Here is a 23,459-nt window from a genome sequence, read left to right as displayed (position 1 = left end):
ACTAAATCCATTAAATCTTTCCAATCTTAAATTATCTTGTTTCGATTATCTTGGGTTATCTTTTCTATCTTTAATCCAAGATGTCTTAGGAATACAGCCTTTTAATCTGCTCCCACTACAGGTTAGAAATTTGAGTTTATCAATTTTACAACACCCCCAATTTCTGAATTTTTCAATTTCGGAATCAAACTATATTTTGCTAATGAAATGCTTACAAATAAAATAGGATATAATTTTTTTCTCGACAGTTCCAATTATTTTTCTCTTTTTTTCTACTTCTAATTTTCTATTAAAAATTATTTTAACTTTTCCTCGCTAAGATTTTTATCATAATAAACATTTTCATAATTTATTCTGTTCTTGATACAGCCCTTATGTTTATTTTCCAGATTTAGGTTTTAAAAAAAATTACGAAACGCGTATTTAAAGAGATTTTTTTCGACAAAAGAATCCTAAAACATCTACCTATTTTGAATACAGAACATTTTATTATGTGCCTTAAACATATCACCTATCACAAGCATTTTTCTTCAAATTTATTATTTCATTAAATTAATTATCTATAAATTTTAATATTAGTGTTATCGCTTAATATTCAGCTTTGTACTTTACTCCTATTAATTTAATTATGATAATTTGTTTTCTGTAATGAGTATTTCTAATTCTGTATCCGACATAAATAAAACAGTACTAGTTTATAATTCACTGAAATAATTAAAAACAAAAAAATAATATTTATATAATATAATTAATTTTAATTATTTATATAATTATATAGTCACCAGTTTTTAATCGGTATTAGCATAAATAGTTAAGAGTAAATTTAAAGAGTTTAGTAATGAATTAACGTATAAATTAGTAAACTAGTGGTGTATGGCATCGTGCCTTAAGGCAAATTTCTCGAACTCTCCGTATCAAAAATTAAACTTTTTATAAAGTTTTCAGAAAAAAAAGTTTAATTAGCTCGTAATTTTGTCAATACAAGTATAATGTTGTTTGAATTATTAAAATTTGACTCTTTTACGAAAATACTGAGTTACCGTTTTTGGCACATTTTGCCGGTATCTTGAAAAATGCTAGACATGCCTTGTCCAAAAACTAATCAACACGTCTCCTTATCAATAGAAATCGAATGTTTTTTGATTTATTAAAATCGTTTCAACCGTGTTCCTGAAATCATCGACGAAAATTTGTATCCGAACACACATGCATACACACATACACAATCACACATCAATTTATTTCTAAGGTATACCAAAATGTTCAGTAACCTCTGAAATGTAAAGATATTTAAACATTTTAATTTTCGATTTTTTGCGATTACTAAAGCCTACCCTACGGAAAATTAATTATATATTATTTTATTTGGTTAATAAAATAATTCAAATCATAAATTTATTTGAATAAAAATATATTTTAAAAATGATAGTTAATAATATTACTTAAATTCTGTTATTAGTAAAAACTTGATAACTCCTATTAATTTTAATTAATTATAATTTTTTTGTAAAATATCAGATTTGATTTGTATTGAATACTAAGCAAACGGCATTTGAAAAATTAACGAAGGTCACAGCAATGAATATGTTTACATACTTACGTTATTGTTCCAATTGTGCTGTATACTTCTGTATTATTACACATGTATTATATTTTGTAGTTTGTGTCATTGACAACAATGTTTAGAGTCGTCGTAATTGGATGGACCACACGCAATGTTAATCTGTGAACGATGATTACTCATACTATGCAGTCTCAATATCGGTTCCATCGGTTGCATCGGTCATTTATGACATAACCCGCGCAGAGCGCGACCCACACACTTGCACGAATTCAGTATTCAGTCGGCTAGCTCGCTTCGGAGACATAGCATCATGTTGGAATACATACTCATATTGCCACTGGGCATCGTCGCTTTTTTATACTTCTACACGCAGAAGCACTTTCAATACTGGGCCCAAAAAGGAGTCAAACATGAGAAACCAGTACCGATATTCGGAAACGTAAAAGACATCATGCTGATGCGCTCCACCACCGGTCAAGGAATGCAAAGGCTATACAACCTCTTCCCCGATGAACCCTTCATAGGAGTCTACCAATCCAAAAAACCCGTACTCCTCATACGAGACCCGGAATTAATTAAACAAGTACTCGTCAAAGATTTCCAACACTTTCCCAACCGCGGAATCGTGAGCAACCACAAACTGGATCCACTATCCGAAAACTTATTCAACATGGAAGGACAAAAGTGGAAAGATCTACGCCACAAATTGACACCAACATTCACTTCTGGGAAACTGAAATCCATGTTCGCATCATTGGCGGAATGCGGAAAAGAATTCAACTCGTACTTGAAAGAAATCACCGCCGAACAAAACATATTCGAAATGCTTGATTTGAGCGGCAATTTCACGACTCAAGTGATTGGTTCGTGCGTTTTTGGAATAAACATAAACTCGATTAAGGATCCTGATTCTGAATTTAGGAAAATGGGAAAGAAAGCCTTTGAACCGAGTCCTATGGTGTTTGTGAAAAGATTTATTAGATCAACAACGCCTGCGTTGTTTAGACTTTTGAAAATGAAGGTTATAGCTCCAGAGGTTGAGAATTTTTTCCTGACTGTAGTAAAAGATATGTTAGACTACCGTACAAAGAACAATGTCAAGAGAGCTGATTTTTTACAAATTCTAATGGATTTAAAGGAGCAAGAGTTGCAAGGAATAAACCAAGATAAACAACTAAACTTTAAAATGGATGACAACCTTTTAGCAGCCCAAATGTTTGTATTCTTTGTTGCTGGATTTGAAACTTCATCCACAACAATGAGCTTTTGTCTATATGAACTAGCACTAAACTGCGATATTCAAAAAAGAGTGCACGAAGAAATAGATGAAGTACTGGAACAACATGATGGGAATTTAAGTTATGAAAGTGTTTTACAACTAGAATATCTAGAGCAAGTTATCAGTGAGACAATGAGGAAGCATTCGCCTGCCGGAAATTTGATAAGAAAATGTGAAATACCGTACATAATACCTGATACAAAAATAACATTGAAAAAGGGTGATTCTATCATAATACCAGTGCATGCTTTACATCATGACCCAAAATATTTTCCGAGTCCTGAGCAATTTGATCCAGAACGGTTTTCGAAGGAAGCCAAGGAATCTAGACATCCTTATTGCTATCTGCCGTTTGGCGAAGGACCGAGGATATGTATAGGTAAGTATAAAATTTATTTAAATCTTCTTTTCATAATATTGCTTACAGTGAATATGTTAAATGCATGTATAAAATATTGTTGAATGGATCACTAGAAGCTATTAATAGGTAATGTATAAATATGAAACTCAATCGATAAATTTTTAAAGAATCAGAACATTTTATAAAATAAATTTGTGGGTGCATGTGAGGTAATAAAGCATTTTAATCTAAGAATTATAAGTAGCTAGTACAATTAGTAAATCATTTGCAGATCGTTCGATTGTATACAGAAAGTAATTGTCCAGCTTAATAATATAAATGAATAAAATTAGTATGTGTTATGATTTATGTAGCCACACTAGTATGCCATGAGAAAGTTATGCATTTTACAAGCTGTCGGTGTTAATTGTTCTGAATTTTTTCACATATTGGTATATTCCAAATTTAAGTACTGAACAGAAATTTTAAACCAAACTGTCATAATCACTGATAAATTATTTGCCCTCATTAGTTTCCTTCACTTGTAACGTGAATTACTTTGATAATAGATTATATTTTATTTAGCAGAGCTAAGTAAATAAAAACGTTAAAATAGTGATCATAACATATCTCTGTTGGAACAGTTCATGTACATAGCAATTAACTAAATAGAAACGGTGTAATATTTAATGAATCAGTTTACAATAATACTGAACAGTTATGTTGCACACCGTGTGTTTACTTAATACTAAACTTTTTTTTCAATTTTTGAACGGTATAATACTTTAATAAAAATAATATTTAGTAATTTAATAAAAAGTTTAGCTAATTGTAGAACATCATTACTATTTTTAACAAATAAAACCAAATACTATTGCGCTACATAGCCAAAATATGTTCAAATGTGCCCTGGACCGTATTTACCAGGAAAGTGTAAATGAACATATGAACAAATGAAATTATTATATACAAAGTACATCAAAAGAATACATGATATTGACAAGATTCTGAAATAAAATTTAACTTCATTGATTACGATACGCTTTTGAATAAATAAATAATTAAACGAATAAATAAATGATCACCCCATAAGCTTCTAATCAGAAGAAATTTTCCAAATGCATCAACATCAATTCTAACCTTGTTATGATTATTTCATTAATATTATTATCTAAATTAGTATTAGTATTTTTAAGCATTATTGTTATCAATTAATTTGTTCATGCAGTTACTTGTTCAATTTATTTTACTTTATAATCTATTTTACTTTATAATCATTTAAAAAAAAGCTATATTTTTGCACTACATTCCGTTGCTTTTCTTGCAAAAATTTAAATTGTAAAATAAATTATTGTGTTCAGATGAACTTTGTATATGTAACATGTATGTGAATTTTAAAATTTTTTGCTAGCAATACCCAATTAGATAGTTTTGGAAAGTAAAAATAATAATTTATGACGACGATATTTTATTTATTCCTGAGGATTTATGATGTTATTTTGTGTTTTTGACATTTTTAGCAATCAGAACTTATAGTATTACTATCTGGCTTTAATCTAAAATGTTACAGGCCTACGATAAGTGGTTGAATTATAAAAATTCAACAAGCCTTAGAATTTCGAGCTTAAGCGATTCTAATCAGAATCTAAGCCGAAGAATTTGTTGTTTCTAGCTACTGATTACTTGAAAAAATACATCTTATTTCATGAAATGTATGATAAAAAATAATTTAATTTATACAATTGCAGATATTATTTTTTTCAAAAATATCAATTTAAACTCGCATTTAGTAAAAGCAGTCACATTTTGTACAGTCACATTTATCTAAATAGCTACTTCCAAACTTCGTTAATAAAAGTCAATTACTTACACGTATCTGGAAGATCATGCAACTTGCCTCAAGGCTAAATGAAACCTAAAACTACTTTTTTTAATACCTATTTAATCTTAACCAGCAATCAGAACTAAGAACTTTACCACGTGGTTTTTAGAAGAATTTTTATTTATTATGAGGCAACTTGATAGCTGTCCCTTTTATAATAAGGATGATAAATATGAACTTATTGTAGCTACGCTAGATTGGAAAGCTTTTTTTACTTGAAAATAATTTTTATTTAACTTTTTTGTGCGTTGAGTTTATATAGAAACAATAAGCAGAGACTGCTAACAAGATATACATAAAGAAAATAATATTGATTGGAAATTTGTATATAACGGGTGGTCCATCTAGTGGTCCTAGTGATCTAGTGATCTTACGGATTAGATATTTCTGTAAAGAAAACATATAAGGTATTATACATCGTTAGAAAGGTCTCAAAAGTCTTAATTTTTTCCATATATCGCATATATGGATATAGTTGCTGTCAATAAATTCCAATTTTTGAATGTGCCACCCTATACTAGGCGTATGTACTAGGAATATTGGAACATTTGGAACATATTTTGATCTAGATTAATATCACTACCGCTTGCTATCTTGATTGATATATGACTTTATTATTATATATGACATATTACTAACTCCGATTTCATATGAAATGCTCTAAATACTAAGTTTCGATTTGTGATTCCCAAGTGACAAGTATGTATCGCAAATGAGCTAATGATGTCGGAAGTTCAAATGCACGTTATCAGCGCATTGTTTTATTTCACCAAGTGAATACTAATCATAACATTACATTAAACATATACACTTCGACGATAAAAAGAATCCCATTGTTTTGTTCGGTAGTTCGCATACATCACCTGTATAAAGATTGTTGCAATGAATCATGAACTGATGACGTGACTTGCGTTTAAATCAACGTGCATTACATTTAATTTATGCTAATTAAAACTGAATTGAAATCACTTAATAGACACGTATATTTTCTTTCTTTGTTATTTGATCGTTTTTGAACAGCAATCAGAACTAAAAGTTCTGTAAGTTGTTGCTGTGGTTCTTTACCTGAGCTATGAAGGCAACCCTATGATTGTTACCTGAGCTATTTCATATTTTCATCTTCAACTGAAAATGACATCTAAATCAATGGCTATTGGTGTATGGCATCGTGCCTTAAGGAAAATTGCAGGAATTTCCCGTACCTTAATGATGTTTAATATTACTCGAATATTAAGTTCGAGTAATATTAAATGTTTAATAAATATTTAATATTACTCGAACTTAATATTCGAGTAATATTAAATGTTTAATAAACATTTAATATTACTCGAACTTAATATTCGAGTAATATTAAATGTTTTCAAATATATTATTATAAATACTGTAACTTTTAATATTCTTCTTTTTTTAGACAAAATATAAGAGCTTATATTTTGGACTACAACGTTTTGGACTACAACTTGTTGGACTACAGCGTTTATTTAAATTAATTAAGCGGATTTAAAATGAAAGAGATTGTCTGATATTTATAAGAATTATGTAAACTGAATAGCAAAGTCATAATTTATTATTTGAAGTATATCGGTGATGTTTGGAACTTTAACTAGAATTAGAAAAAAATTTTTTTTCAAATTAGAAAAAAAATGAAAAAAAAAAACCCCAGAAGCAATCGTTTCGTCTAAACTCTCTTTTTTCCGAAACGACTAGACCTGCCTTTACCAAAAACTAACCACCACTTCTCTCCATCATTACAAATTTCTATTTTCTGCACTCTTTGCTCCGTATCTCCTAAAATTTACTTATTTATTTTATTTAGGACCTTAATGGCTGGACTTGCCATTGGGAATTTAAAATTTCATGTTCCCAGATATTGACAATTATAAGAATTTGAAATTCGTATATTTTTTATTCGAATAGTAAAACTTTAAATTGGCCAGCTTGATATCAAGCAGTAGTGATATCAAATTATAGATCTAAAAATATGATATTTATGTGAATATAACTATTCGAAGCGTTACTACAATATACGGGGTGTCCCAGAACGCAACGGGATACTGTTGATCATATCTATCATGAAAAAAAATTTCTCACTTAGTTTGAATTTATGAGCTTTTAAATACAACCGGGAGCTTTGTTAAAAATGTAATAATTTTTCGCTTATTGGGGTGGACTTTTTGTTGAACTAATAACACAAAAATTTCAAAATTGAACAACGATAAAAGGCAACAAATTTTACTGCAAATTTCGAAAATTTTAAATTCTTAATTTAACAAATAGTCTTAATTCTTGGAATCTTGGAGAAATTGTGTGACTATTTTTTACTGTGGAGTTAGAAATGGTCACAATTACTAATAATAAAATTTTACCACAATAACCGAAAAATGGTCACATGTTTACCTAAGCTCTGGACTGCACTTAAAAGTTCATATTTTCAAACTAGCAGATATTTATTATAATTGTTATTCTTAAAAAACACAATTATGATTGCTGTTCAAATGAAAAATATCAAAGAAACTAACTTAGATTGTGATATTAAAAAAAACTATTGAATAATCTGATAGTTAGAACTTAGCTACCTAATATAAATAATTGAGAACCATGCAGACTTTTTAGAGTAACAATAAAATCATATAAGTACCTATTTGAGTATATGAGTTAAACATTTTACCGAGTTTATTTTTAGTATAATAAGCATATTTGTTTATAGTTATTCATAAATATTTATTTTTTACAGGATTGCGTTTTGCAAAATTCCAAACAGCAGTGGGCTTGATTTCAATTCTACAAGATTTCGAAGTAGTTCCATGTGAAGAAACTGAAATACCTTTGACCTACAACCCTAAAAATTTAGTTTTAAGAGCCAAACATGGAATTCGATTAAGACTAAAGAGAAGGTCTGATAAAAATATAATGGACTAAGTTTTTTATGTATTAATAAATTAGCATAAGAGATTATTAAGTATTATTTAATATATTTTGTAATGGATAGGTTATTTTTTATGCATATATGTATATTTAATTTTTAGGTATAATTAAATGCCTCAGTAAAATAAAATACTTGTTTTTTTAGTTTAAAAAATATTATTGTAAGAATTATATCATTAAATACGATATAATTACAAAACAATCATGGTAGATAAATACATACATAAACAAACGTGTATATAAAACATATATACATTGTTTTTTTAAATAAATACCTAATTAGTAATATCTACTAACTTATTTAATCTTGATATAAACCGTATTTGTCTATTTTATTTTCAAAGTTATGTATCATTTGAATAATAATAATGATTATTGCAAAATAGACCAATTACTAGTTGAAGTATAAAAGAAATGAGCGCATTGTAAAATATTTAGTGCCAAAACGGTGCATCTAAAAATGTCAGAAGAATTTTTCACAAACTATTTAATTTTAGTTCCTTTGGTATTACTTATATATTACTTGTATTGTTTCGAGTTAAAATTTAATCATTGGAAAAACAAAGGAGTTAAATACGCAAAATCCATTCCATTTTTTGGTAGCGTTGCAAGCGTCACACTTCTACGTGAAAATGTTTCAGAAAAACTAAAAAAAATCTATAATGATTTTCCAAGAGAACGATTCGTGGGATTTTATCAGTCGAATACGCCAGTACTGCTCATTCGAGATCTCGAACTTGCAAAACAAATTTTAGTGAAAGATTTCCAGCATTTTCCTAATAGAGACAACTTCAGAAAAATAAAATATGATCCATTGTCGGACAACTTATTTTACATGGATGTTGCAAAATGGAAGGAATTACGCCATGAGCTTGCCCCCGCTTTTACTTCAGCAAAATTGAAGACTATGATGTCTACATTGACAGAATTCAGTTACGAATTTAATCAGTATGTTAAAAAACTAGTTGCACATGATTCGCAAATTGATGTCCAAGATCTTTGCAGCAATTTGACTACCCAAGTTATTGGTTCCTGTATTTTTGGTATAAATGTGGATGCAATCAATAACTCCAAATCAAAATTCAGGGAGATGATAGATAAAGTATTTCAACGCAGTTTTTATCACTTAATTCAAAGAAGCATTGGAACAATGTCCCCGTGGTTATTTGCTAAACTTCACATGAGATCAATGGATCCTGAAGTTGAACAATTCTTCGTATCGGTTGTCAAGGATATAGTAAATTACAGAAAACAAAATGATATACAAAGAGGTGATTTCTTACAAATACTTATAGATCTCCGTGAGCAAATTAAACCAGATCTGACTTCTGGTTCTAAATTAAGCTTTATAATGGACGACAATTTACTGGCTGCACAAATGTTTATATTTTTTGCTGCCGGTTTTGAAACGACTTCATCGGCCATGAGTTTCTGCTTATATGAATTAGCTTTGAACGTGCACATACAAAATCGTCTACAGAAAGAAATTGACAGAACTCTCTGTGAAAACGATGGAAAACTGAGTTACGACGCGATAATGGAAATGGAGTATCTAGATCAAGTTTTAGCAGAAACTTTGAGAAAATATCCTCCATCAGGGTCCTTGATTAGAAAATGCGAGTCCAAATATACATTACCGGAAACGGACGTGATTTTAGAAAAGGATGATTTGGTAGTAATTTCCGTATATGCATTACACCATGATCCAAAATATTATCCAGAGCCTGAGAAATTTGACCCTGACCGATTTACAAAAGAAAATAAGGAATCCAGAAAACAGTTCAGTTACATTCCGTTTGGAGAAGGACCGAGAATGTGCATTGGTAAATAAAAAATGTAATAATATATAGAATTATAACAATATAACTATTTTGTCTTCACAGGACAGCGATTTGCTAAATTACAAGCAAAAATTGGATTGATATCCATTCTTAAAGATTTTGAAGTCATTCTGTGCAAGGAGACAAAGAAACCAATTGCTTTCCAGGCAGCAAATCCAATTCTTAGAGCTAAGAATGGAATTCAATTATCATTGCAAAGCAGATATTGATATATGGAACGATCGTTTATTCCAAGCATAATATGAAATGCTTATAAGCACATATTAAAAATATTTTATTTCATTAAAGTATATTGATTGTTTTTATTGATTGTTTCATAACGTATTATATTGATTAGATTTATAAAAATCTATTTTGAACTAGATGACCCGACAGACGTTGTCCTGTAATTATGTTTGCAATTCAAAAGTTTCAATTTTTTTTTAATAACCTATACTGATATTTACCAATTAATTAAAAATTATTATGTTATTTTACACTACAGTCTATACCGAAATGTAAATACATCCACCCATATAGATCTTAAATGTACAACTGCTTTAAATGAAATGATGAGCTTTTCCTTTTTTGAAAAATATTATGAAATTTTTTTTTATAATTAGTTCTTTTATTGATATCTGACATTGTTTTGAAAAAAAAAATGAAATTATACCACTGAGAGGGATGTCATCCCCCCGGTAAATGGCAAAGGAGTCTAAATTATTTTCACTTTTGAACTTGAGAGTAAGTTAAACCTATTTTCAAAATTTCATACGAATTGGAGCACAGTAAAAAAATAAGAACCAAAACGCTCCATTGACTTGATATGAGTAAATATTTCGTATCCGATGGCAAAAATATGAAAATGATAACGTTTGTATGTGAAAAAGAAAAGGGCTGTTTTTAGGTGTTTTTCGGCAATTATTCCATTTTTTCTCATAAGAACCATCCTTGAACTTCAATGAACATTTTAAAAAATGAATTGTCCAAATTGGTCCAGGCGTTGTTGAGTTATGCGCTTACCAACACATTTTGCGATTCATTTTTATATTATAGATATTGCAACAAAATTGTTTTAAATGTAATAAAGATGTTTGTGTCTATATTTTTTAATTGTTTGCACTGATCTTATAACGTGAATAAGCTATTCCCACTAGTACATGTTACTACAACAATAAATACTAAAATTTATGAGAAATAATTTTCAAAGTTGTTAAATTTCATTCATTGTTCTATATTTTTCAGCACACTTTAAGTAGTATATAAACTTTAATTCAAGTAATAATATCTAAAGACTCTTAAACAACAAAACAAAGAAAACGAAAGTAATATTAAGTACAAATAAGTCGTTTTCGAATATTTTCATCATATGAGAAATACGAGAAAATATATAAGATATAAATGTTCTAAGTTTGTATTGTTATTTTGAAAAGCGTTTTTTAATTTTAATCATTGCATTTATATATAGAACGCTAATTATACAAAATTGTTAAGTTCAGTAATTGACTGCTAAATTGATATTTATAAACCAGTTCAATCTATCGATTCGACATCTAAAATTAATTAGAAAGTACAAACACAGAAATATTGAGTACAAAAATATTTATTGATGAAATATTGTGGAATATAAGATTTTTTTATTGTTTTTGAACAGCAATCAGAATTTGTAAGTCATATAAGCTGTTGGGCTAATTGGACTTAATTCTACGTCAGTTTTACAGATAGCAACCCAAACAGTTGTCTCTTCTCTGTGTGATACATTTTATTATTACAAATTCTGTAATAGAACAAATATTTTATCGATGCAGCAATGCTGGATGAGTGCTATTCTCATTTGAGAACATATTGCTATCCATATTTCCAAGTGAAAACGGATGTCACCACTGGTAGACATCAAGATTCTCGAAGTAGGATCAAACCAGGTTAAGGTCTAGGCGCAGGTCCAGGTCCAAGTCCATATTTCCAAGTAAAAACGGATGTTACCATTGGTTGACATCAGGATTCTTAAAGTGGGATCAAACCTGGTTCAGGTCTAGGCGCAGGTTTAGGCGCAGGTCCAGGTCCAGGTCCATATTTCCAAGTAAAAACGGATGTCACCACTGGTTGACATCGGGATTCTCGAAGTGGGATCAAACCCGGTTCAAGTCTAGGTGCAGGTCCAGGTCCAGGTCCCGTCGCCCTAGCCACGAACAAGCCCTAGTGAATAATAGATGCATTTAATAACCAAATATTCATGTCTATTAATCGTTTTGTTCGTAAATCGCTTCATTCAACTTTTTTTGAAAAATGAAATTAAGTGCAAAATTGTAGTAGGTATTCCAAGATACATTTACGTTTTTTCCCTTTATCCATAAGGTTTCGGTTACAGCCAGAAATAGTACTCGGGGTAAAAATGTGTTGGAGTTCAGTGCCTAATTTGCCTTTGGCCGTCCAGGTGCGGTGCAATGTGTTTAGTCTGATGGTACCGCTGGTACGATGATTTCCCGCGATAAACTTTACGGTTCGCGAACGGTTACGGTACATAAGTCACAGTCGCAAAACTCAACGATGCTCTATATGAGGTGTATTAACTACTAGAATGTGAAGTGCAATGATCCTAAATCATCAGTGGTGGAACTTTTTAATGTGTAGATAGAATATATGATAACGAACAAATCGCATTTAAAAATTTGTGTTCCAACTCCATTTTATTTTCATTGATCAGTAGGATATAAGATATCAACAACAAAAAACATTGTATGAATGGTTTATTTGGCAAAGCTTAGAAGCAACGACTGTTGTTTGCCTTTATTTTTTTTATTTTTTTAAAATAAAAAGGAATATGATATAATGTGTACAAAGTAAACTGAAATAATAAATAGCAAACTTTTAATTTCAATAGAATCAGATATTTTAACACACATTATATCTTCCACTGCATTTAAGAGGTCTATTAATCACGAGAGGCTTTTTTTTTTTATATATATTTATTAACAGCAATCAAAAAATTATAAATTTTTATAAGCTATTATGCTAAGTTTTACAAATAAACATACATTACATAAAAATTACATATACATATACATCTATACAAACACAAAACAAATATACAACATGAATAATTATGTGAAATAATATTATAGTATTCGAATCTCTCCAGTGAGAGATTTACAAATAAGTGCTAAGTACGAGAGGCTTAAGATCAACAAATATCTCGTGGGGCAAGAAGAATCTAATAAGCTATCACTTGTATTCATATTTTCTCAAAAGTTAATAAAAAACAAAGCCATTTTTTACGATTTTTTTAGGTAGTAAAAATACACGTAATGTTAAGTGACAAAAGAAAAGTGGGGGTCCAAAAACCTTAAATATAGATCACGTGATTATTGGACGTCCCCTAAGGCGAACCATTCTGTTGAATTAACACCTTGCTACGTACTTCGGTCTAGAATATAAGTTTGTACAAAGTTGTTTTAATAAATAGAATAATTATTCTTGAGGATAAATATAAGTGTTTATAATTTTTTCAATAACCGTTTACAAATATATGTACAACACGCAGCATTTGAAAAATACCATTAGTATTATGAAATTCTATTTTTAACAAGAATTATAGAAAAATGCCATACAACCTGGACTTTTCAATATTTTTTTGGCACCGATATCGAGCAGTAGAGATTTTAAGTTTTTCTTGGAAAAATAGATCTTAAATATTTTTCCAAGTGAAAATAACCCTTTCCAAACATTGGTGCGTCAAATTGAGTAATATATCAGCCCTATTAGATGATTTCTAATAATAATAAAATTATTGAATCTGAATGAATCAACCATTTGGTTGTCATCTAAAAATACAATAAAAGAAAAAGTCATCCGTCTCAGCTCAAAAAATGTGAGGTTTTGTTTGCTGGTAAAATAAGAGTATAAAAAACGTTATTTTTAAATAATTTGATCCCGATTCTAATTAAGTTTTTCCATTCATCGTAGCATTACTAGTTCTAAAATATGCAGGAAAGTCAAAACATATCAGGCGAATTCGTTTTTTGTTGAGAAATACTATAGTGCTCCCTTAAATTAATTAATATTATAAGTTATATAAAATATATTCTTCATCATTAATAGGTACTCTTATACTATGAATATAAATCTAGATTTTAAATAAATTTACAGAAGAAAATAAGAAACAAAGTTTCATTTTTGGAGTTTCAGTAAATTTGTCATAGCATTTTCGTTTAGGAATAATTTAAAATAGTTAAATGAACAGTTTTGTTCTCGATATTCATTAGATATTTTTATAGTTATCCACAAGTTATAATTATCCACAAATAATAATTCTCTCCTTTTTCATGTAGTATCATCTTTGGTTATTATTTTTGATTATCAATAATTATAAGTTGTGCACTCATTAAATTCTATATAAAGATTCATTTTTAAATTTAGCATTCGAATTCCTTATAATTGATCAGCCTTTTAATACATCACTGGCTTCATAAAATTTATTTTCTGCTGGTTGCAAAGTATTTCCGTTATGCAAATGTTAAGAAACGGCGCGTGCCTTATGTCGTTTAAAATAGGTAACGCTCTGCTGCATTTTGCCTTCTTATAGATAGATTTTGTATTAAAACGTTTGCTATTACATAAAAATAAATATCCAGGTAGAAAAACAATACTGGAGAGTCAAATAACAATATATATTGAAGCAAACCATTTTCTTTAATAAATTAGATAAAATAATTCAGTCATTAGTCCTAAGACTTTATAATGTATTAAATAAGCAGTTTTTAGTTCTGTAAATTGGTTACAAATACCGATTTTAACATTACCAATATTAGTTTTTAAGTATAATTAGTTAATTATTGTATTAAATATAATGTAATGTAGTAAGTGGCTAAATGCTCAAGTTAGCAAGGCCAATAAATAAAAAAAAAAAAAAAAAAAAAACATTACCAATATAGAAAATAATGAAATATTGTAAAATTATAAGCGGCATTAGGAATCCTAATTGATTATATTTTAGATTTTCTTAATTTTTCAACAGATATTAGTAAACTTATCAATATATACATATTACATTTGATACACTTATATAAAATATATCCCTCCCTTCATGTTCATCATCATAATCATGCTACATATTTATATTGTATATTAATATTCATATTATATGTAACGACATAACATTATTATTTAAATATAATATAAAGAATTTAATTATATTTACTGAATTTTAACCCAAGGCAAATCAATTTATTTAAAATATTAATAATACCAAACGTCAGAATCATAAAACAAACGTCAATTCAAATTTACAATGTAACCATCAATCAAAATTTTCAAGTTACAATATCTCCTAAACACTTCAATAGCAATTAATTTAATCACACATATTCAATACTGTTAATTATAATCAAGAAATATTCAAAAATGGCAAAAGAACTGGACCCGTTTAGTTTACTGACAATTCCTCAACCTCATTACATATATGGGTACTTCTCAGAAATAATTAATATAGTAAATCATTGGCAAAAATATTATATAAAATATGTATATAATCTTACAAAAAAAAAAATCATTTACTGAAGACTAATAGATGATATATAGGGTTTATATTGAAACAGACTGCATTTGTAGCAAAATTAACAGCTAAATTTATTAATTAAGCAAATATAACATTCTTAGGGGCAGCCTGGTGTTCATAAAATAATAATTTGCTCTCAACATTATTGATAACGAGTGAAAGACAAATATCAAGGAATATTTTTGAAGTGTAATTTTATTAAAATTAATAATATAATTGGATTACAAAATTTTAGTATAAATAACGCAATCTTATCTGATTTTAATGGAACAATTTTTTTTTCTACATCATTTTTGTCAGAATAATATTTTGTTATCCATGAGCATATTTCACACTTTAATTATTAAATAATTCATTCCATGTCATAATTCAACGTGTTATGTAAAACTGCTTTATCCATGTTAAGACTTTTGATACAAAATTCATAGAAAAACAAATTTAATTCATTCAGTATCAACATACCAAACAATTTACTAAAAATCATAATTTGCATTATAATCAATCATATATATGTATAATTAATATAATAAAAGTAGCTTGTTAAAAATTTGATAATTCATATTTTTTATCACTAAAAAAGGCGTTCGTACTTAGGCAATAGATAATAAATTCATGAAATTTATTTCTCAATAAGTGACCATTATTATTTATTACCATGTTATGTAATTTTAATTTATTTTTCTATGCAGATACACAGGTTATTGCCCACAATACATATTTCGGGAAGGTGATACCTACGGCAATGCTACCCATAAAATATTAATAGATTCATCCATAGCCCATGCCCCTTATTTGATTCTGTCTGACCAAGATGGAGGCGATGTACAGGTATGTAACTAAATACTAAGAATTCTTTATGGAAAACTTGAAGAAGACTTAGAAAACTATGGAAGAGTATTCATGGTGTAATTGATTTTATATTTTATAATAGGTGGAAGCTCCGACAAAAGAAGAAATTGAGTTGGTTCATTCTAGGTCTAGTTTGGGGGACCCATTGTTTCAACATCCAATGGTAACAAGATACGATGGTAAGAAAAAACACTAATAAAACCATTAAATCTATAAAATTTAAAATAATATTTCTTTAAATATATCATTGTATATAAAGTGCACTTTGAATAAATCCATAAAATTTGGTCAGCACAAAAATGGCCATCAAAATCAATTTTCTTGGTATTAGTTTCTAGTGTAAATGCTTATCAAAGTTATAAAATAATGATAAAAAACTTATAGACAATTATAAACATATGGTTCGATAGGATGTACATATCATGATATAATTATGAACAATTTTTATCGCTTGAAAATTTTATTTTTTTAGCATAATATTGTCCTGCATAATTAGCAAGTGCACAGTGTGATCCACACGCAATGAAAAATATCTTGGATTTAGCATAATTATGGCATTTTCAATTTAAAACTACATAAATTATATATTTAAAAAACCTGTCAACATATTTGTTATTATATTCTTCACAACAATAGATTAGCTATAGATAATAACTCTCCGAACAAACAATTTACTCCGCATGATTTGTTTCAAATTAACCTGAACATTTATGCAATACTGATAAGAAATTGTTTGTTCAATATTATAAATTGCAAAAATTATATAAAATAATTATAAAAATTTTGCTATTGAATCGATTACTATTTGCCATAATATTTTGAGCCGCACAAGGTTCGATTCCGGTCCTAGGCCAACTTGATACCAAACAGAATTAGATTTTTACTTGAGGTTAAGATTTAGAAAATGACAATGACCTGAAAATGTGAAAATTTGATATGCATATTTAACACTTTCTACTCGCAAATTCCGAGATTTATATGAATTTTGCATCCGAACATCCGAGGCATCCGAGTTGAACGGTTTATTATAATTTCCACATACAAAAAAGAGCAATTAACCGCCGTATTGTCAAAATATTGTTCAAATATACAATAGAAACATCTTCAGGAATTTATATTTCAAAAGTCACGTTTGAACCATATCAAAAATCCATTATATTTTATTAAAAATTATAATTCCTAGGAAATATACCTAGAATGGGAGATAGATTTGGGGCTCCATTTCCAACTTTGGCAACGCAAGCAATAGCTGAACATCATAGACATTGGACTGCAAATAAAAAAAGAAGAGATGATGTCAAACATTTACTTGCTTTGCAAAAAGGCAGCGGAGGACCGAGGAGTCTTCATGATAGAATGGTAAAGAAACGAAAAACATATTTAAAAACGATAGAAATTTAAAAAATGCAAGAATGTCCTGATTAAAACTACCCCTAAAATGCCTCTGACCTATTACGGTGTGAGTGGCAATAGGCAAATTGACTTTGAGCCTAACATCCAGAAAAGGTCTTTGAGTTACCTAACGAATATCAAACAGTGGTGACATTGGTTTTTACTTGAAAATATAGTTTTAAATATGCTTCCAAGTAAAATTAGTCTTTTTCCTAGACATTACTGTATCAAATTGAGAATACATCTTCAGCAATTCTAATAATAAAGTTACATCATATATATACTGTTTGGTCAACTCTTAAGATGTCTCCTGAAAAACGGCGTTGATAGGAAGTGTGTTCTGATTGCTGTCCAAACAATACGAAAACCCAGCATAGTAAATTACTTTTAGTATATAATAATATACTATTATTAATCCTATTTAATTTTCTTTTCCTAGTTGACCCAGAACGATTTCAAAACTAAACTGCACGAGGTTCGTCCTGAATGCGAAGGCATAATGAAATCGCGTTTCAATGAACCCTTTAAACAATACATTCCGGATCCGAAAGATAATGCTTCACCTTACTTCATGTGCGTGGATAATAAAAATAAATACTTCATTCCAGGTGAGATACCAATCAGTTTATTGTTTACCTCGCGATTGCTTAATATCGTATATTTGCCATGGCGCCGCCGATTCGCTCATAGAATGCGTTTTATACAGATGATTATAATGGCTTCAGTTTATCATTCATACATAAGACTCTTTATGTATTCTGTAATATGTATTTAAGATCACACATTATGAAACTTACTAAATATTGCTATAACTAGTTTTATTCCATTGTGAAGTTATAGAAACCCCAAAACATAAAAAATTGAAGAACAAAAGTATTTTGGCGTAAAGTGATTGACATGTCTTAAAACCCTTTTTGAGAACAGGTCACTTTCATTTATCTATGACTTTCGCTGTTATTTAATATTTTTCTTGAATTCGTAAAGGATATGAAAAAAGTCAGATTGGATTGAAATATATAATTAGTACCTAATTTTTTAAATCAGTATTCATTAGAATTAGTAAATTGGTCGCAATACTTATACTCATGTAGCTGGTTATCTACTTATGTATAAGTAAATTTGGCATACTGGCAGGTAATAAATATAAAATAATTTAATTATTGAAATGTATGATATATACATGAACATGTGTATACATATACATAATCATATGATTATGTATTTGTATACACATTTTCATGTATGTATGTATATATATATATATATATATATATATATATAATATTATATAATATTGGCAATGGCATAATTAACAATCCTTTGTCGAAAATATGTACTCTAAAAAGATACCAGAACAAACCAAAGATAAATTAAAATATTTGTAGGGTATTATAATATGTGTTAGGTACAGTACAGTACAAATAAATCATATCAATGAAAATACGAATTTTGTAAAAATAACAGTTTTAGCATATGCACTAGAGTTCATACAACAAACTAAAATTTAAAAATATATCATCTACAAAATAAAGTCAGTTAAAAAAAAAAAAAAAAATATTTATGGTATAAATCAAATACTGATTACAAAGTAACTTAAATTTAAAAAAATATTTAACTGTTATGATAAAAGATTAGGTGTGAAATGCCAATGAGAAATATGTTACAATATTCTTCCATGAATCGAGTTGGACTTCGGATCTGCCCTAGGGCAGTTCTAGCCATGATGATGATAACTTTATTTATACAAAAGCATTCAATAATTATTAAATAAATAAATTTGAAAATTAATAAAATGTAATAAAAACACTTTATTTTATTAATAAATTTGAAAAAATTGTTACCGCGCTTTTTATACTATAAAAATACATAATAAACTAAAGATGTCAAAATTCACTATTGTTTACTATTTCAGTCTATTTGAATTTTATAATATTTATTATTATTAATTTTAATTTAATATTTATTTTACAAAGTATGTTCATATGCAAAATTTTCGTAGATTTCGAGAAAATTTAATACTCTGTTTTACTGTTAAATAAATCTACATCCAGCATTGTATGCTCGGAGATTACCGCATTTTTATGAAATTTGAATATCAGATAATCCTATTATGTTTACAATAGATACAGAAAATGAAAGTTCTATACCGTATTCTCACACAAAACAAACTAAGTCTATCACTATATTGGATATAATTGATGAAATTATCCCAATCAAATTCATAAAATGAAAAAATCTAGGAGATATACTGAATAGAACATTAACCCGCTGCGTCGACTATACTGCGATTACAATTACCATAATCAACGGTCGTTGTATGATCACAGAAAAAATGAAAATTACAAAAGCATAATAGAATATTATTTTCGTTCGAATTATCCTATATCTGGGAACATATTAAATTACCATTAGAAAACATTATGTACAGTAAACAAGTAACGGAATTGTCGCTCTTATATTATTACTTCATCGTACATTACATAGTTGCCGTCTATTTTCAATGTTATTTTTAGTCGTAATTTTTGTACTGTTAAAGCATTAACGCGTTACATGGAAAATACGATACAGTTATAGGACAGAATGTGCGGCTCTCATAATATGCGTCTGTTGCATTGTCATTATAAAAAGTTTCGTAATTTACGAATGCAATCACAAGTCACTTATAACATGTCATATGATGGCATATTTTTTCATCAAATAATTATATGCATTATTATTTATAATAGTCTCACAATTCATGAATTGAGATTTCACGGTCTCAAAAATTTTTCACCTCTGTACGCGTAGTTCTGATCGCTGAATACTCTAAGTACATAATATATAAAAAAATTAAATATATAAAAATAAATTTAAAATTTTGCGATGAGATACTTCAAGATGTCTGATCTGCTATTTATTTCGCAAAATATACCAAATATTTTGAACGACCTTTACCAAATACAGTTGCAATATTTATATAATTTTACTTTAATTATTTACCATTACCAAATACAATTGAATGATTTTATCGCTTCTTCAGAAAAACAGTTTAATGTCAATAAAATTAATTCTATATTCTAATCTCACAGATATCTGAAGTTTTAGAACCTAAATGAATATTTAATACATTTAAATTTATGCAGGAAAAAATATACTGATATATAAAACTAACACTAAGATAGAAAGTACCAGCAATTTGTGTTGAGGCATAATGCCATGGAACACTAGTTATTATTGTTAGTCTTAGGTTGTATTATCTAAATCTAACAATAGTAACTAGTGGTGCATAGCATTGTGCATCAAAGCAAATTGCTGGGACTTCTCGTACCGTAATTAAACATTCGAGAAAAAAAATAATCAAAAATTAACAGAAATTAATCATTGATTAATAACAATTGTTCTAAAGATAAAGACCGCATTGAATCATTCATAAAATAGCGTTCAATCAAATAAAATAATGATATTAGACCTAATAAATTTGTAAAACTATTTAATTTTAATGAGTACGCAACTGAAGCTAAGATTCATATACTGCACATAATAATCGTACTGAAATCAAATCGCAAAAACCAGACGCACAAAAAAAATTCATAAAAAAATAGTACCCAAAAATAGGTTATACTGTAATCTATTTGGTTTATTAATTAAAGAAATAATTATATTAAACTTAAATTTAAGTTACCTTAATTGAAACTCGACAAAAATGAATGCAGCACTTAGACCCACTTATCACACACAATTAAAGAAGTCGAGCACAATCATTAATACCACTAACATAAAACTGTTCTTGTTCCTTCGAGACCTCGAACATGCAACGACGATGACCCGGGTGCATTCGGCGCCCGGGTCAACACGCCTTTGTTCTGGTCCCTACAAATCCCAGGGACGAAATGAACTGTGTAGTTGGATCATTACCACAATTTAAACAAACATAGACCAACAATGCTGTATTGTATAGATAGGAACGTCGGTTGGTGACCAAACCATTTGAATAGTATCAAAATATCGATATAATAGATACAATTGCCCTCTTTTGGTATATTTGATTCCTATCTATAATATTTTTTGAAAACACTTTGGCTATTGAGTTGGCGGTATCTTGTAAGCAAATAATAAAAAAATAAATATTTGTTATTAATTGATTGATTATTTTTATTTCCGGAATGTTTATTTACGGTACGTAACGTTTCCACAATTTGCCTCAAGATATAATGCCATGCACAACTCAATAAACTTATTTCAGTATTAAACTAAAAAATAGACAATCAACATAAGCAATAAAATAAAATATATTACAAATTTTGTATTTTTATACAATGTAGAATAAAAAATACATGAATATTTTGAAACCTAGAATGCAAAAAACTGGAAACTTTTTTAAAATTTATAAATATTTGTTAGGTTTTAATAAATGAATTTTGTGCTTGAGCTTGGCATATTTAATGCTCAAAGATTAGAAAAGTTAAAAATTAACTTAAACTAACTAAATTTTAAAAAGAAGTTTGACAATAACATACGATAATTTGACCAAATGACGCCGCTTATTACTTCCTCACAAAATATTTTTAATGTACACATAATAACTGTCTAACTGTTTCCACCATTAAACATTATACTTGGTGATCCATAATCAAAATAATTAAGGTTTTCTTTCACTTAGGGACGACCTATTGCCAGCCATTTAAATATAAGCAGTTTGGTTGTACGGAAGAAGAAGTGTCTCGCCGTGCCCTGACAGATTTTACGAACAATTATAACGAGCGCGAGGTAAGGCAGTGGGCCCCGATATTGGAAGAAGATATGCCACTTCCATGGCAAATCAAACATCCGCCACAGCCCAGAAATCCAATATATCGCGAAGACAGCGGCTTAGTTCCCAGATATACTGGATTTGTACCAGGATTGAAGTATAGGTAAATAAAAATATTTGTTAAAATAATTCGTTAAAAACATATATGGTTCATTCCAAGCCAAAAACATTTGATTATTCTACGTTATAACTTTCTCATCCCGTTAACAATGAAACATTGGTTAACTTAAATTTAACTACGCAAGAATTGATTGAAATGACTTTATTTTTATTTATTGATAATTTTTGTAGATGCGGCAAAACGTACGGGCATGAAACATTCGACGCTAAAAGATGGATACGCGGTGATTTCTCAAACTGACGATGTACCAGAAAAATGTAAAAACTAAAATTGTTGATAAAAAAGACAAACTATATTACAAAAAAAATTGCATAAATTATAAACTTAATAAAAATAGAACTATACAAAATCCCATATGTTTCTAATTTTAAAACACAAATATGTATATGTTAATTTCTTGTTAATGAAACATTCTCAATATATATGTACATTATATATATATATATATATATATATATATAAATAAATTAAATGAATGTAGTAATTTTTATCTATTTTTATTAGAGACTATTAATTAAAAACATGAAAAATTACTACAAGAATCAATAAGTTATGTTACATTAATGTAATGCTTATTAGTAAAATTCGGAAAACTTATGTCACTAATGAATAAATCCTAATTCTAATTATAATATAGTACGGATAATATGGAATGATTTTTATGATAAAAATCCTCAACTCACAATAAAATAACAATTGTAAGTATCACAATCAACATTATTTTAAAAACATGTTGTACCTACATATGTAAATGGTATTCTTATCCTACTTATATTTACCGACAATAATGTCTAATTCGTTTCCATAATTGCTTAAGTGATCACAAGGATATATTGTTCTTATTTTAAGCTTCCTTATAATTTATAAAATACATCACAATTCACAACATCAAAATTGTATTATACCACTCAAATTTTAAAAATATTTCACCCCTCATACATTCG

At 28.4% G+C, this 23,459-nt stretch overlaps 3 protein-coding genes across 3 annotated transcripts; all 3 read left to right on the top strand.

The window, feature by feature from the left end:
- Nucleotides 1–1,830: 1,830 nt before the first annotated feature.
- On the top strand, nt 1,831–7,984 carry LOC113384668 (probable cytochrome P450 6a14). Its single transcript, XM_026622422.1, has 2 exons — nt 1,831–3,222; nt 7,800–7,984. The coding sequence occupies exons 1-2, from the start codon at nt 1,875–1,877 to the stop codon at nt 7,982–7,984; spliced, it is 1,533 nt and encodes a 510-aa protein (XP_026478207.1). The 5' UTR covers nt 1,831–1,874.
- A 466-nt stretch (nt 7,985–8,450) lies between these two features.
- LOC113384657 (probable cytochrome P450 6a13) lies at nt 8,451–10,040 on the top strand. Its single transcript, XM_026622410.1, has 2 exons — nt 8,451–9,813; nt 9,874–10,040. The coding sequence occupies exons 1-2, from the start codon at nt 8,451–8,453 to the stop codon at nt 10,038–10,040; spliced, it is 1,530 nt and encodes a 509-aa protein (XP_026478195.1).
- A 5,170-nt stretch (nt 10,041–15,210) lies between these two features.
- LOC113384635 (UPF0605 protein CG18335-like) lies at nt 15,211–22,755 on the top strand. The gene is made up of 7 exons (XM_026622381.1): nt 15,211–15,272; nt 16,054–16,192; nt 16,296–16,392; nt 17,397–17,572; nt 18,045–18,213; nt 22,245–22,497; nt 22,686–22,755. The coding sequence occupies exons 1-7, from the start codon at nt 15,211–15,213 to the stop codon at nt 22,753–22,755; spliced, it is 966 nt and encodes a 321-aa protein (XP_026478166.1).
- Nucleotides 22,756–23,459: the final 704 nt, after the last annotated feature.

The sequence above is a fragment of the Ctenocephalides felis genome, unplaced genomic scaffold (assembly GCF_003426905.1).
Source record: "Ctenocephalides felis isolate EL2017-DRISC unplaced genomic scaffold, ASM342690v1 CF-g0.4_SCAFFOLD_00845, whole genome shotgun sequence".
Lineage (NCBI taxonomy): Eukaryota > Metazoa > Arthropoda > Insecta > Siphonaptera > Pulicidae > Ctenocephalides > Ctenocephalides felis.
The sequence above is the reverse complement of the archived record's forward strand: the minus strand, read 5'-3'. Positions and strand labels throughout refer to the sequence as shown.